This window comes from Plectropomus leopardus, chromosome 9 (genome assembly GCF_026936395.1).
Source record: "Plectropomus leopardus strain MGB_pleo_1.0 chromosome 9, ASM2693639v1, whole genome shotgun sequence".
Lineage (NCBI taxonomy): Eukaryota > Metazoa > Chordata > Actinopteri > Perciformes > Serranidae > Plectropomus > Plectropomus leopardus.
The window spans coordinates 22,139,556-22,155,842 of NC_142184.1; the positions used below are offsets into that span (position 1 = coordinate 22,139,556).

A 16,287-nucleotide genomic window follows, 5' to 3' on the forward strand; every position below is an offset into this window, starting at 1 on the left:
TGGATTTTCTTTGTTTTTCTGCATCCATTAAAAGCCTTCACAGGGTTGTTTGGTCAAGAATTGGAGAAGAAAATGTGGTGGTGGGACACATCCACAACAAGAGAGAGGAGCGGGTCGCACAGTGTCCTTTCATAACTCAGATAGGTCACTTTCTACAACTATTTTAAGTGGATGATGATGACAAGAAGGAGGATGTGGACCATAAACATACAGAGAAAGCAACAATGAGGAGACAGGGAGGGGGGTGGCTCAGTCCATTTATGCTGCTGTGGTACAAGTACAAGACACAGTGAGAAAGTGGTGACTGCCAAGGAGGTATCTCCTGCGTCCTTACATTTTGTCTCATATTGCAAATGAGTCAAATCGAACAACAAAAAAAAAAACACATGGGACTGTGTGCACAAGGTTTCTGCGCATAACTTTTGCTTTCGGATTACAAATTTAAAAGACACATAACAAAAAAACAGACTCAGTGTGCCTTTACTCTTCACTGTACCCCTCCATGCCAGCAAGAATTGTAACCTCCTACCCTTGGACAAAAACACGCAAGGTAAAGGCAAAAGCTTGGTGGTAGGGACTAGGAATGTACTGGGACTAATCCTTGATGTGTGCATTGTATATTGGTATGGTTTGGGGGGGGTCATATTTTTTCCTGGATTTGGATTTTGTGCTGCTGCTGTGTTTCTGTGTGTCTTCAGAGGCTGGATGTGGCTTCCTGGTGCTGGAGCACTGCATGCACACCTGTTACTCATTTCACACTCAACTGCAACTCAAAACCCTGGTCTCTCTCTTCCATGCTGCCAGATTGTTTCTGCTCTTCATACTGGCACTGTTGGCTCATCTCCAGTGTTGTTTTCAGGAAACAGCCTTCCAGTGTAATTCTCCTGTGTTTTTGGTTCACGACAAATTGCTGTCTTCTCCATTTCCAGCCACATGCTGGCTAGCCTCTCAACACCTGTGCCATCAGCCACAGCTCTTTTAGTGCTGTAAGCCACACGGTTTTCCAGCCTCTCACCATCAGCCTCAGCCTCACTTCAGTCTTACTGCTTCATCCACATGCTAAACTCTGCAATAAACTCCTTTTTACTCCTTTTCCCCTTGTTTTGTGGTCTTGCTCTTGGATCCAGTTTAAAACCGCAAGTAAAGTGCTACAGTCTGCATGCAGCATTATCAAGATGTGAATGGGTGCTTAAGAAACCAAATAAACCAACAAGTCACTTGTAAGCCTTTATTAATGATGCAAAGGTATGAATACAATACATGGCTGAAGCCCTACGTTACATTAATGAATGACTTACAGGGGCCTAATACACATTTCATCCTTCATTACATATCTCAAACACATTTTAAACCTCCACCATCAGCAGTGATATTTTGGTTTATTGCAGCATTTGAAAGCTCATGCGAACAGAAGCAGCAGTGCCTCTTCAGGAGCATCTGTACTGGCTGTCCAGCTCCAGCCCTCCGTACAGACTGAGTTTGGTGGTTCCCCAGCTGAACACATTTCCTATCGCGGTGCTGTTTCTCTCACATGACATCTGGTCCCGGATATCTGCTGTGGTCAGCACATAGTCCCACACGTTGACATCAGTCATCTTTCCCACAAAGGCGTCTGAGTTGGAGATGCCCAGTAATCCATCCTGGTCTTTGCCCAGGATGAACTCACCACCAGGGCTGATTGTGTACCCGCTCCTCAGGTACCGCTGCTCCCCCACCATGCCGTTGATCCACAGCTCCGCGCCGCCTGTGTGGGACGACCAGGTGATGCAGTAGTTTGCCCAGTCGTGGGACTTGAAGTTGTGTGGTAGGTTGACAAACTCATTGCCAATCCAGAGGCCAACATCTCTTGCATCTCTGTCCTCGTTGATGGAGATCATCAGTTCGTTGTCGTTGCTGTTACTGGCGTAGGAGATGACAGTGTTGATGCCATCGGCCTGAGGCAGGACATGCATGCAGACAGTGAAGGAGTGTAGCTCCATGGCATGACTGAGGCGGGCCAAAGCGTAACTTCCAGTATTTTTCTCATGGAAGTTCAGCACCAGAGGAAACAGAGCGCGAGGTTCTGAGGGAAACAGAAACACTAGAATCAGACCGGAAAGCGAGAAATATCCATACCTTGAATCATACAGTCTCAGTCAATCAGAATATAAACCAAGGACTCACCATATATAGTGGGCCTTGAGTTGCGAAGTCCACCTTATAGTAACAAAGTTAAAAAAAAAAAGGGTAAATATGTGCACTTTCATTTCACATCTTGCCATCTATGGCAGGTTTTATGACTCACCTGAATGCATATGCTTTCCAAGAGACGTTATCAGACCCTCGATCTTCAGGAGCTTGGATTCAATCTCATCTTGTCGACAAAAAGCTGAAAAGGCAAAAAGTGACGTGGATTAGACTCAGACTTTGGTCATACACAATGTCAGTTCTGACAAAAAAATGATATCATGTAATCACACTGTTGCAACAAGCAACATACTTCCTTTGCCAAGGCGTGGCAGGAAAGAAGACTCCACCACACGGTCGTTGAGAGGCTGAGCGATGCGATAGTCATTCCACAGTGTCTTGTTGTTCATGTCCATCAGAGTGCTCTCCAGTTTCCTGATCTGAACAAAACAGAGAAAATAAAGCCATGACATTGCAAAAGAAGCCAATTGCCCTCAAATGGTGACAGTCTGGTTCCATATATGATGGAATAGTTGAAAGTTTTACTTTATTTATCAGCTGTAACATTATAAAGTAGGTTTATTTCCCATAATTTCTCAATTTTTGGAACAAAGGCCCTGCGGTCTGCTGTACCTGGTTGTGAGAGAGTGTAATGGGAGTGTCAAACACAGTCCAGAGGATGCTCTCGTAGCAGGGTGGAGTGGTGAGGGAACCCTGATATCTGAAGAAATGGTTGAGGTTCTCGGGCAGCATAGAGCGCACATCGATGCTTGATATCTGCATCGACTGACCTGTCGGAATCACATAAGAGGAATACTTCAATTTCAAAATGATTATTTTTATCAATTACTCACCTGTTTTAGGGCAAATTTGTGAAGAAAACTTGCTTTTTCTTACATACCTAAACAATGAGCGAACAATCCAAAAATGGAGAAAATTCTTGATACATTTAGTTAAAGGGGTTGTTTTTTAACATGCTCAGTAAACACATGCATTTTCTTTACAACCTTACTATTTAAAACCCTTCTGCACCATCAGTCTCATTCCCAGATGAGAAACACGTCTGGGCAAGCGAATGTGCTTCACCTCGCTTGCCGATAAATGTTACACATGTGCGTAAGTGTAATGATTCAGTAAAAATGCATGTGTTTGGGAAGTACTGAGCACCTGAGTGGAGTAATGAGACTCAGATTATACTGCATAAGTTCTGTGGGAGTTTGTAAACAGATGTTTTGATAAAGTTTTTCTGTTGTTAAGTGTGGCCCCCTTGTAGTGTGGTCCAAATTCATCTAGAATTTTCTGTTTTTGGATTCTTCATTCACTGTGGAAATGTGAGTAAGTGACAGGTGAACTATTCCTTTAATTTCACATAAGACCAAAAGACGACATTCGGTTGATTTATGCGTGCAGTAACTGACCTGCATATTTAATTTTTTCCAGATTGGAGATGAAATCACTGTAGTAGGTGTTCTCAAAATGCCCATCCTGAAAGTAAACCAAAGCTGAAGATTAAATCCTCTGTCAAAACACATGGCATAAGTGTGTACATTATCATTCTGGTTATTCTTTTTTTTGTCATTTTATTTATAGGCTATGTTATATTAACATTGTATTCACCAAGTAATTTTCAAGATCTGGGTACAACACTTTAAAGGTGCATTATGTACAATCTGGACATAATTTTAGTTTAAAACATCAAAAAAATGAACTAACTCTATCAACTGAGTGTAAAGAAGTAACACCTTTGACGGTATGTTAAAGATGCCAATGTATTGTATTGCAGAGATATGCACTGATAAGCAGCCAGGGACGGGCTGTTCCTTCTGTAATAACACATCCTGGGCTGAGAGGCGATAGTTAGTCACTGTAGCCTCTAGTGTGCCACAGGAGAGGAAGAATAAGTTGAGCCAGCCGGAGCACAGAGTCAATGGATACAGCGTAGAAGTTACAGTCTTGGTCAATGAATTAGTTAATGTGTAAAAAACACAGCAATGGCAGAAGGTCCAGGAAAATGACCATTATCACAAGCAGCTCCCAGAAAGAAGCAACATTCCACAGCAAAGACAAGAAGCAATGTAAGAGGGCGCAAAAGTAGAGTAAATATCAGTTTGATGCTGAACTCGCAACACTTCTTTTTGACAAGTAAGTAATATTTATTGCGATATATGCACTATTTACAGAAACATATCTTTAGTGTGACTAATGACAACACACTCATCATAAGATAGCAGTCTTATTTTTGACTGGCTGTATTCTTGCTCCGCTGTCAGTTATAAGTTTCCTTTAATTATGACTGATGACTGTAAATTGCGGTTGCATGGACACAGACTGACATTTAAAGGGTGAAATACTGTGCCCCACTTGGTGGGACTGAGTGAAAATGTTTTTCTTTTATGAGTCTTTAAATCACTTTATGAGGGGTAAAAACTGAAAGTGAGTGCACATAAGAGGAAGGCATAATTGATTAATCCTCAATGGGATATAAGATGTCCATTATAATCTCCCCGTGTGTTGAATATAAAAGGTCAAAGCTGAACCGTGATGTTGGTCTCTTAACTGTGATGGATGATTTTATTGTACACATCGTTTAACATTGTTACAGCTAACTTGGTTCACATCCTGTCTGATGTCTGTTGGACTTCTTTTGAGTGATGTTCCCAGATGTAATGAACTGGAATGCGCCTCCTGTGAATCTGAATCATTTGTTACTAAATGAGTTTTTTCAAGCAGCACTAACTCTCAGCCACTCTGTGCCGCTATCACTGTGGATGCCAGCGTTGACGTCTCGCTGCTGACGGCCGCTGACTGTCTGAGGTCCAGAGCATTCCTCTGGAAACAAGTACTCATTCAACATGTCGCTGTGCAAATGAACACTCAATGGAGCCTTTAACACAGCAGGATGACCGAAACAAAGTACCATACACTTCAAAGGCCATTTGGTAACCATTTTACACTACAAAGACCTTTTCTGTAAACTTCCTATTGCAGAAGTGATGATCATTCATTAGAAATAGGGCTGGCATCCGGTGTGTATGGCAAACAACATGGTGGTCAGACAAAGTGGAGTAAAGGGAACAAAAATGTTTATGGCTTACTTACATCATAGAAAAAGGCGAGCACTGCCAGCCCGTCTGGCTTATCTCTGGCTTCAGTAAAGCTCTTGTACTTGTCAGAGTTGTAATGGACGACATGGAGCTGAAAGGCAAGGTGAAAGTGCAGAACAGGTTAGGTGCCAAAATATGACTGAGCACCAGATATTCAGATGAAAATAAAGGCTTCTATGAAATAAATTTGCAAAGACGGCTCAAAAATGGAATCAGAGAAGAATGTGAGGATCAGTTTTCAAATTAAAGATGTTCTGATATCCGTACTAATGTAATGCTTACTTTACTTTGATGGACTGTTAAGATAATCTGTTGCTCTACATGCTGTGCAACTGCTGTTTCCATGCTTCGTTGTAACTTGTTTCGCTTGTGCATTTTAAAGCTGCACGGGTCTGTCTTTAGAAACTCTCTGTTTGATTAGTGCAGGCTTTGATGAATAGAGGATGTCAGGCCTGTCATCACTGCAAAGGTGAAACCAGATTAGTTTCTGCCCCATCTTTGTTTATCAAGCCACAAATTCATTTTTAAACTCTTTTTTAAAGCCAACCTCTGCCATGTAACGGATGCCGTCTATGGTGTGCTCTGCTCCGCTGGCCTCCAGGTCCCAGCCGCCCCAGTGCAGGTGCATCTGGACAGCTGTGTATTTTCCTGGGAGGCCCTTGGTGATCACCATAGTGGAAGGCAGGTCGATTTGAACTGTTGCAAATATAAAGATATTCAGTGATACATCAATGAAAACACTCAAAATTCAGCAAGGCTGTAGAGTTTCAGATTTTCAAAGAATAGATTTTAATCTCCAGAGACTTCCTGGTTGAAAAAAAGGTTTGCTCAAAAAGAGACAGAGCAGGGACCCCCTACTACACATGCTGCATAAAACTGAATTGGAATTGAGCAAATCCTCTGAGTATTTTCAGGTCTTATCTCATTTGCCTGTATCTGCTAAATCAGTATCAGTTGTAGCATGGTTAGGTGCATTACCCTCATGATGGACTTTCCTCAGTGGTTTCTGAGGAGGAAGGTGTGTCAGAGTTTCTTACTCAAAAAAGTTACAAGACAATCTATTGTGACTCACGAGAATATCCCTAAACTTGACATACCGGTAATAATACAGCTGACTGTCCAATATGTATTAGGTGCAGCACAGGGATCAAGCGTTAGCCAGCTCAACTGATCACACAAGGATCCATGGGTAAAAGTTAGCCTTTGAGCAATATTGTTTACTGTAAACTGAATTGTTTTTTGTGTTAGAGTTACAGTGAGAGGTTCTGTAGTCCACCCCAGTGAACACGAAGTCTGCAATAATTCAAACGAATGAGAAGTGGTGCAGTGCATATTTGTAAAATCAGATGAATGTCATGTAATAATATTGGTGCTTTGGAGGAAAAAGGTGCAGACTTGAAGTTCAGGGTAAAGGTTTGAGAATGTGCTAATTGAGTCTTACTGCGCAGAAATTAAAGGGGACTCTTGATATTAAAATGATCAGCAGTGGTCACATAAAGTTTAGTTTATAGTTCAGCAACAGAAACAGTGGCATGGTCCTTTAACTGGGACCTTTGTGCTTGAGTAATTTATAAATTCTCCTCATCCCAATGTCTCTTACCGGAGTGCCCGTTGTTGGTCATTTGGAAATTTCCTTTCTGGGCATCATATCCTGTGAGCTCCAGCTGCAGCATGTCTGGGTTGTGTCTCACACTCCGCCGCTGGATGTCTATTGGTGACTGCTTCTTACCGCCACATGCGGGGTACTTGGTCGCCCAGTGCATCTGGTCCAAATCTCCCTCTGTGCGGCGAAAACCAAAATCATCACATTGTGAAAATCACCCACAGATAACTGAAATTAGGGTGCGACCTTGTTCGAACTATTGCAAGATATCAGTGCTCATTAAACCTTGGTCACATGTTGGTTAAACTGGCACGCACAAGACTTGCTCAACTGGATAAGATTGTGACAGCTGGCTGTGTATGTCCCAGTGACACTCACTCCCAAATTATTTCGTACTGCTGCGCTGTTTGTATACACCTGATAATTTGTCTCTGTGGCTGTCTTCACGAGCTCTTGGTGTAACCGCACAGTCTGACTGTGATTATCCACCGGGGCATTTGGCAAATGTTTGTTGCTGCGCGCAACACAGAAAACATTGCATCCAAGTGCCTCGGGTGGATGTCCAATAATAATGAGAGCCCTTTCATATTATCATATCATATCATATCATTTCATGTTTTATATATCATTATCATATATATATATATATAAAACAAAAACGTACTGGATAGGTTTTCACGTGCGTTTTACGCATCTTTTAATCCAATATAATCCTGCCACTTTTGGTGTTTAAATTATACGTAACAGTTGATGTAAATTCTTCAATCTAAGTAAAAAAGCGCCTACCTGTGTATGTCCAGTGTATTCCATCATGAGGAATCCCAGCACTAACAACACACACCAAAACAGCGGAGACAAACACAGAGAGAAACTCCATCGCTGCGTCTCTGCTCTTCACGCAGGACACTGGCACCTCACAGAGGTTTTCTCTCTGGATTTAAACTGCGAGTGGAGGGAGGTGTTGAAACAAACCTCTGATGAAAACGCCCAGAGCTCTACCCAGCAGCCCCAAAGTGCCAGGAAAGGACTGTCTGTCTCATCTGATGAATGATATTAAAAAAAGAGTTGAAATTTTATCTCTCCGTGTGAAACAACTGATTGCAGATTATTCTGCTCCTGTTACAGGATCAGACTACAGGTAATCACCTCAGGTAAATACCCCTAATAATTCATACCAGGATCAAAGTTTAGTCTCATGTTTGACTTTGGAATATCATCATATAGCATCACAGTCATCACTCTGTGTTTGACGTTTTTTTCGATATTTATTTTACTTTTACCCTTTGAAACCTGGAGCTACATCACTTTCCTTTTGCTGCTCTCAGACCTACCTTTCACAAGTATTTGATCATTTGCTTTTGTGACTGGTGTGAAAGTCAATATATGTGTGTATATGTATATGTATGTATGTGTGTGTATATGTGTGTGTGTGTGTGTGTGTGTGTGTGTGTGTGTGTGTGTGTGTGTGCTTGTGTGTGTGTGTTTAAAAATAGCAGATTTAGCAATTTATTTTTTTAAAGCATGGGTAAAATGTTTTACGTTTTGCGTGCCTTATTTTTTTTAACTTTCTTTTTATGTCATTTTTCTAAACTCATTTTCTTGTAATTTTCTTGTACTTTTACTGATTTCTTGATAATTTGGGGGCCATTTCTTCTTTCCTTCCTCATTGCCTTCATCCAATCAAGCAATTTAGGTTTCAAAATTTAAGTATCTTTTACTTGCAGCCCTTTTGTTAAATAACTTGTCATTTGACTTCACAGGAAATGCTACAAGCACACTCATACCACTGTCACTTGTTGGTAAAGCTCCAAGTCATTCTGAGAAAATGCTGATCGCTTCTGATAAAACAACATGAGAGCCTATGGTTGTAAGAAATAGTATAATATGACATGTATCACCTGTTCATTCACACTAGTTGCAACATGTCCAACAACTCAGCAGTACATGCCAGAGCTGTTTGACTCTGAGGTGTGTGAGTGTACAGTTTGCCCAGGAAGAGAAATGTCCTCACAATGGCGTACAAATAAGGGAAAGTAAAACAGTTTGCTTCTCTTCAGAGGGGGAATTTTGGTCGGGATTTCAAATGAATTGTTGGGAAATATGCTTAATCACTTTTTTAGTGAGAATTGGATGAAAAAGATTGATACCACTCTCGCATCTGTCTGGTAAATATAAGGCTTCAGCAAGGTTATTTTAGCTTAGCATTAAGACTGAAAAGAGCTCATTTATTAACACCCCATATGTTGTTTGTTCAAGCTGAACAAAAAACAGCCTCTAAAGGCCCAGACACACCAAACCGACATCAAAGAACTAGTGGCGACAAATGGGGCAAATGCACATTCTAAATATTGAGGGGACGTGTCCCCTGCGAGGCTGCAACCTATGATGCTGACATTTATTCTGGTTATTTTGCTGAAGAAAAGCAAAGTTACGAGTTTTACGAGGAGTTATGCATTGCACATTTTTGGGCCATGAGTGTCTTCCACCATGATGTTGGGCAAACATTTGGGACTCCAGAAAGTTACTGTGCTTTGCCAAGTCTGGTAAGTCCTCTATTTTGTTACATTTTTGACAGAGCTAGGCTAGCTTTTCCACCGTTTTCTAGTCTTTATGCAAAGCTTAATTTTCTGGCTCCTCACTGTGGCTTCATATTTATCACAGGTCAGTATTGATCTTCTCATCTTACTCTCAGCAAGAAAGTAAATAAGTATATTACCCAAAATGTTGAATTATTTCTTTAATTTAGGGTTTAAACTGGAATTATTGTTGGGTTTTATGTAATTTAGGACTGGGATTTGACCTGTGCACTTAAACAAAGGCCAAGGTAAACTAAGTTTGGAAATATTTAGTCGCAGAGTGTCCTCATAAATGTAGTAACACAAATCTCTTGAGAGTGAGAGTTTGTGTGACCTGCTTGGGTTACAAAATGATCAAAGGGCCCACCTTGATTTAAGACTCTCATTGTTTCACTCACATCCTGCCTCTCTATAATAGAGTTACGGCTTCTCGTTGGCCTGCTCCTGATTGATACCAGTTGTCTCTGTGTTTGGCTATCAACACCTAAAGGCTGATAAAAACAGCTTTAAACAAGCCCAGGTGGAGAAAACAGAGCTGACCTTTTCAGATAAAGTGACAGGAGAGTGTTTTCTCCTCACACAAAGTCTGAGATCATTAAGAAGCTGCAGGTTTGATGCCCCCCGGCGCTCAACTTGCATAAACCAGCACTTAGAAATGAAGCTGTCTTTTTCCATAGTAAATCACTGTTTATCTTTGCCCCGAGGACAATAATAGTTTTTAAGGTCTCTGTGACTTAAATGACGTGCGGCAAAGAGCAAGCCTAGTAATTTAAAGCCCACATAGGGTGAGCTTGACATATGTATGTTTAAGCTGCAGGCTGTATGTACCGTGTCTTGTGTTGGTCTTGGTGACGAGGAGACAAAACCATTTAAGAGATACACAAAGCTAAATTCTGTCGTGAGAAATTAACAAAAGTAAATTTTTCTTGAGTACAAATGCGCAAGTGCAGGATGAAATTTACAAAAAGTGAGTGCTGCAAACTCCTACGATACCACGTTTCATCACAGGGATCCTGAGTTTGACCTTTAAGATGTCCTCTTGCATTTTTATGAGTCAGATTTTATTACACTGGAGGGCTCTTGTTCAACGTTCTCCCAGTGCCCTGTTGGGGAAAAAACAAGAACCTACTGCTTAATAATTTAATTTTGATGATGTGTGATGGCGATGCAGTTAACAGACCAATTCAAACCACATGACTCCCGGTGGCTAGACTTTTCATCCAGTATACAGTTACTTATATCCACTATGAGAACAAGTCTTTGTTGCCCGACTACAGTTTGATTTAAAGTTTCTTGGTTGTGATGATAAGGTGAAAGTTGTAAATCCTTTGAAACCGGGATTGACATCGCTTTTTTTGTGCTGAATTCAGACGCCTTTCACAAGTATTAAAACCTTTGACTTCTTTTGAAAACATGGGGAAAATGAGAAACTTGGAAAAAATGTCCTGCAAATTGCAAGAAGATAAGTAAAGCATAATTTCTGCGTTAAAATTTAGAGTTTTTTTCAAAAAAAGTTTTATCATAATTATTTTTAAAATAATTTGACAGAGTTGTTATAATTTTTCAGGTCCATTTCCTTATATTTTTTTTTCCATCATTTTTTTCTGTAAATTTTTCTTAATTTCTTTTTAATTTTTGGGTTATCAAGCTGCTAATTGCCTACTTCTGATGTTTTTAAAAAGAAATCAAATCAATTTACCCAGGTTTCAAAGGGTTAAGAATGGATCAATATGACAGAAATGACCGAATGAACAACAAATCACACTGATAAGAAGAAAAAATATGCTTATGATTTGTACACACGTGCTAGCAACACATACGACACATATAAAAACACTTTACAAACTAACAACTAACTAGTGAGCGTGAAGATGTTCATTATGTTCGCAATGTGTTTGTTTCTAACTGCAAACAGCTGGTAGCTTAAAGTTACTGCTGGCTGTGCTGCACACATTTCTCTCATCTGCAACACGTCAGTATCTTCCACCATCAGCTGTGAACTGTGGTTAACATCTGTTTTAACACCAATCAACCCTTGTTCATGCAAAACAAAGAGTTTATGTTACTGGCCTATTTGTCTTTCAAAGTTCAAAGCCTGGGTTACTATTTTTAGTCTACACATTTTGTGCTACTGCCTCTAAAAGATTTTCCTTTTCATAATTTTTTTGTAATTCTACACTGTTTTGACACAATTTGCCGCTAACATGACGTTAACAAAAGTCTGGGGTTTGCTGGATCCATCCACCGCCCCACCCGCTTGCGATTTCTGAGCTCCTTGACACCTTTAACGAATATAAGGCCTTCCAACAGAGCCACCATGTGGATGGGACAGGTTCTGTTCTTGAGTGAGAAAGAGGAAATGAACTGCACTTGAAAAAATGGCACTTTTTTTGTGTGACAGTCAAATAACTTTAACTGTGCAACTGAAACTGTGCGTACTATTGCCTAATTTCGATGATAAATGACAACCATTGTCATTTTTCTTTTATCTGTGTTACTAAGAAGTTTCTATCCATCAGACGACCACAGAGATCATGCACACTCAGACATGTGGAGAAGTAGTATTTCTTAGAATCATGTGGTTGTGTTAAAAAAAACATATCTGTCACAGTTACCCGAGTTATTTTGTATGCATGAAAGCATACTGAGCCATTATGACATGTGAACTGATGGGTCTTAAGTCTTTATTTACTTTTTTTCAACCAGGGTCCATTGAGCATGAATGCTCTTTCCAGGCCTGCTCGCTCAGTTACAGATGTTCACACCTGGAAGCTGCCCAGTACAACCACTGAGTCACTGAGAAGCTCTACTGGAGCAAATTAGTCTGACATTAAGGGCGGCTTAACATTTTAATAGACCATAAGGCTTTCTCTGAAGAATTAAGGTGGTAGGATTTTACTGTCACCATCATGGAAATGTGAATGTATGCATGTCATATTTTCTTACAATGTCACAGCAGGTGTAGATTCCTCAACTGGGGATTAGTTGGACCCAGAGGGCAAAGACGACAGAGGAGTTCATGTTCAGCCAATTCCTCAAAAATATGCAGCTTTTACTTTGCTCGGCATCCCACCCTCCACGCAGGCTGCCTGCCATCAGAGACTGTTGCTGCTTTAGTTATGGGAAATATTTTAAACCGACGGAGAGCAAACTTGCTACAGATCACCGACTCTGTTATGTTTTCTCACATCCCGGCGCAGCTTTTTGATGTTGACCAGCAGATTAGCAGGTGGATGGTGTGAGTTGGGCCCAGTTCAACACACAGGGGGTAGAAACTTTAGATACCTGCAGGGGACAGACTGGAGGCAAACTAAATGAAGGTAAATGTGTGACTGAAGGGAGGAGACTAATATTTCGGTAAACACAAGCATTTTGCAAGATGCCCCTGGACCTGGAGCAGAATTCAGCTGAAAAAAGAGTGGAAAGTTACTGTACTCAGTCAATAAAGAATCTAAAATAAGACAGCAAATTGGCATTTTCACTCTTCTATTTTTTCTACTGAATGAACAAACAAGATATAACATGTTAATTAGAGGTGCTGGCAGGGGGATTTTGTTACCTTCAGGCAGAAACAGGCTTGCTTTTCCCAGTTTCCAGTTGTTGTACTAAACAAAGCTAAGAGGCTGTAGTTTAACATTTACATTACGAACATGGGAGTGGTATCAATCTGTCTGTTTAACTCTCAGAAAGGTACATAAGCATAACATGTACTCCACATGTTGAACTTTTCTTTGAAAATGTAATCCAAAACCCTAAACCTAAACTAGTGACAAAGCAATAATGTCACCTTTTCATAAAGGGTTTATACGTTATAACTAAGGCTCAGTAATGATTAACATCTATTAATGCTTTATTAATATAAATCATTTATAAGCCATTAATAAAAACACATTTTAGGTTTTGATGAACCCCTTTTGCTGTTAATTTTCTTCCTCATTAATAAAATAAAAATACATTTATAATAGTCTATCTCATCAATTCAGCTGATACAACACAGTCATTAATATGGGCCATGAGTTTCTCAGTTTATATTTATACATCAAACTATAAAAGATAGTAAGCCAATAATAAAAAACATTTTTTAGCTCTGTCTTTTTTTTTCTCCTTTGCATTTTGCCACTTCACCTTAACCATTAGACTACCAGGCCATAAATAATCAATTCTGCTGCTTTAAATGTAAAATAAGATATGCAGTTATAAATATGTTGTGGTCCAGATGCTCAGCAGGAGTTTTCCTGAAGGTCAGGTGTCAAATAATCCACTGGATTATCCTCTCTGATGAACTACAGAGCAGTTTGTTCTTTGAAATTTGTTTGAACTGATTCATACAGCACAAGTGAATTACTTATTAACCTTTACAATGATCATTAGAGAGTGGTACCCAGTAATCTTCTTTAGGACCAGATTAGACTTTACTCAGTTCTTAATGAAAATAGATGTTCATAGTGTTGTCAGTGTTCCAGATGGGAGTCTTTCCTGCTCAAACACGCTGTAAGGGGAGGAACAATGTGTGACTATGTTAGATTCCATTTGGGGTCAAGTTTACAGCAAAGCCGCTGCGTGAGAGTTTTCAGTATAGATGTCAGCTAAAAATCCTCCACACAGTCAACAAAGAGACTGTACAGAGTGCAGCAGGTATCAGGGACAAGTTAACAATTAGTGAAAACATGACTTATTACTTGTATGTAACATAGAACATTGTAAACATTACACTAGGGAAAAAACAGGTGTGAATAATAAAATAAGTAATGGATGAATTTTCTTTAGCCACTTCAATTTCAGGGTCCTATTGTTACTGCTGGCTCGCTGTCTGGGCTCACTGGGACACTTGATAGGAGTCATTGTTAATGTTTTTAGTAACGTCTGCCACTTTTTAATGCAAGATTATTACTTTTTAGTGATGTTATTGCATGGTATTGCTACTTTTACTAGTTTTTACAGTGTTGCCAATATAGCTGTTCTTTAATACACATGCTTTTATTCTTAAAAAGGACAGGATTCCTCGTGGGAGTAATCACAACAAAATACCAGAGATGTTTTTCCCTTTGACTGACAATTTGGGCACTTCTTGGATAAATACTGAGTCAATAAATTCCTCCATCCTTACATTTCTAATGAACTCCATACAGGCTGGCACATGTCTGCTGGAGGCACTTGTTGCAGTGAAATTTTAATGAGAGCATGTGGGCACCAGATGGCGCAGTTGGATTTACCACTGACAGAGTCTCAAGGTCACTGCAGCAGGCTGTCATCATCACACTGGAGCTCGTGCAGCGGCTCTAGATGCTGCTGCGCTCGCTGCACTGCGCACGCGCTGCTGCGTGAAACCCTCCCTGCGTTTCAATACCCTTACTGCCAAACTATTTAGTACGGCAGAAAAAGATTTAGTATGTCCCAATACAAAGTATGTAAAATGCAGTACGCCAAAAATACCAGGATGTCCTCCTACATCCGGCCGTATTTTGCAGTACGCAAGCCAGTATGCTTTTCTGGCTATTCTTACCCACAATCCTCAGCGTAGCTGCCGCTTCCTTACATCTTGACAGCTGGGTGACAGCTGAAAGAAGCCACAATGATGATGACAGTGCATTCAAGGGACTGATGACCACACAGTAATAATAGCAATATATATTGTTTAAGTGAACAAAATAAATTTCACAGATAGCCACCAACAAAAAAAAAAGGAAAATATCAGTGGTAGAGAAATGCAAATGTAGGCTAATAAAATGAATATACTATGTTAGAATCCACAATGTATGCAGTTATAACTTTAAAGTTAAATGTTGTTAAGTAACAATAGCAGCCTCCATCTCTGTTGAGTTTGGCAAATGGCGATTTGTTTTATCTCCATGGTAACAGTTATATGAGAAAGAGGGTCAAAGTTCAGGGTGCAGTAATATGAAGAAGTAGTATGTCCTGATTGTGTGTATACCGCATGCAATAGTGCATACTTTGCAAGGGCAGCCATAGTACCTACTAAAAGTAAAAGGAAAAAGTATGTGATTCAGAACTCCCCCCCTGTAATGTCCTGTAATGGATGAGACATCAGAGGGGGAAACCCACTATGCACTCATGTTATGATTCATTACTGCAATGTCCACATGCATTACCTTCGAGTCACTCTTACTAGTACATAATTGTGCAAGTATTCGTGCAAATGCAATAGTTCTACATTCTCACACTTTTCATACTAAAATACGCAGAAAACGCATGGTTATATTTAATCAAAAATGAAATTAAGGCAAAATAAGTTGTTGACAATAAATAAAATAAAAATAAAAATATATCATAAATGCATTATACATAACAAATTTACTCAGGTTTCAAAAGTTTAAATTGGGTTATATTTAGATCACCGCGTCTTTAGTTTCCCATTAATCACTTATTTGGTGACTTGCAGGTCAAAAGACGATATTAAAAACGGTAAACCGTTAAAAAAAAAAGTTTTTAAATGTATGCTATATGTAATCATCGTGTTCAATAAGCCTTTTTAGGACGGTATAGGCTATCTTATGTAACAGGTCTTCTATAGAGGCTACGTGTTGATATACAGCTATAAAAAAGTGCTTTTTTTCCCAACCAGTTTTACTCTAAATATGTAGACATTCTGCAAACCATCTCATCATCTATCTTGGTTTTTGATCTTGCAAGGAAAGCACACACCTCTCCATCGTCACATATTTTCTGTCAATATTAGCGATGGGAAAAGAAAAGTCAGTGCCAAAAAACGTGACCACAGGTGACATGTGACCAACAACGAACCACTGCATCGGAGATCTCTGCCTGCCGCTCTGCACGTACTCACAATGCGTCATCTTTCCGCATACTGCCTCTTTTC

General features: G+C 39.9%; 1 protein-coding gene across 1 annotated transcript; it reads right to left on the reverse strand.

Moving 5' to 3' along the window:
- Window positions 1-1,214: 1,214 nt before the first annotated feature.
- On the reverse strand, window positions 1,215-7,819 carry ca6 (carbonic anhydrase 6). Its single transcript, XM_042490958.2, has 10 exons — window positions 7,660-7,819; window positions 6,871-7,050; window positions 5,818-5,966; window positions 5,266-5,361; window positions 3,585-3,651; window positions 2,800-2,957; window positions 2,480-2,606; window positions 2,285-2,368; window positions 2,164-2,196; window positions 1,215-2,062 (listed from the first exon to the last, which is right to left on the reverse strand). Exons 1-10 carry the CDS (start codon window positions 7,748-7,750, stop codon window positions 1,428-1,430), a joined length of 1,620 nt encoding a protein of 539 aa, XP_042346892.1. The 5' UTR covers window positions 7,751-7,819; the 3' UTR covers window positions 1,215-1,427.
- Window positions 7,820-16,287: the final 8,468 nt, after the last annotated feature.

Excerpts from the sequence above, each read along its gene's own strand:
- ca6 (XM_042490958.2), bottom strand. The coding sequence starts at position 7,750 with ATGGAGTTTCTCTCTGTGTTTGTCTCCGCTGTTTTGGTGTGTGTTGTT. Across the intron at positions 3,652-5,265 it reads TGCTCGCCTTTTTCTATGAT|GATGGGCATTTTGAGAACAC; the intron begins GTAAGTAAGCCA and ends GTTTACTTTCAG. Across the intron at positions 2,958-3,584 it reads GGAAAAAATTAAATATGCAG|GTCAGTCGATGCAGATATCA; the intron begins GTCAGTTACTGC and ends TGATTCCGACAG.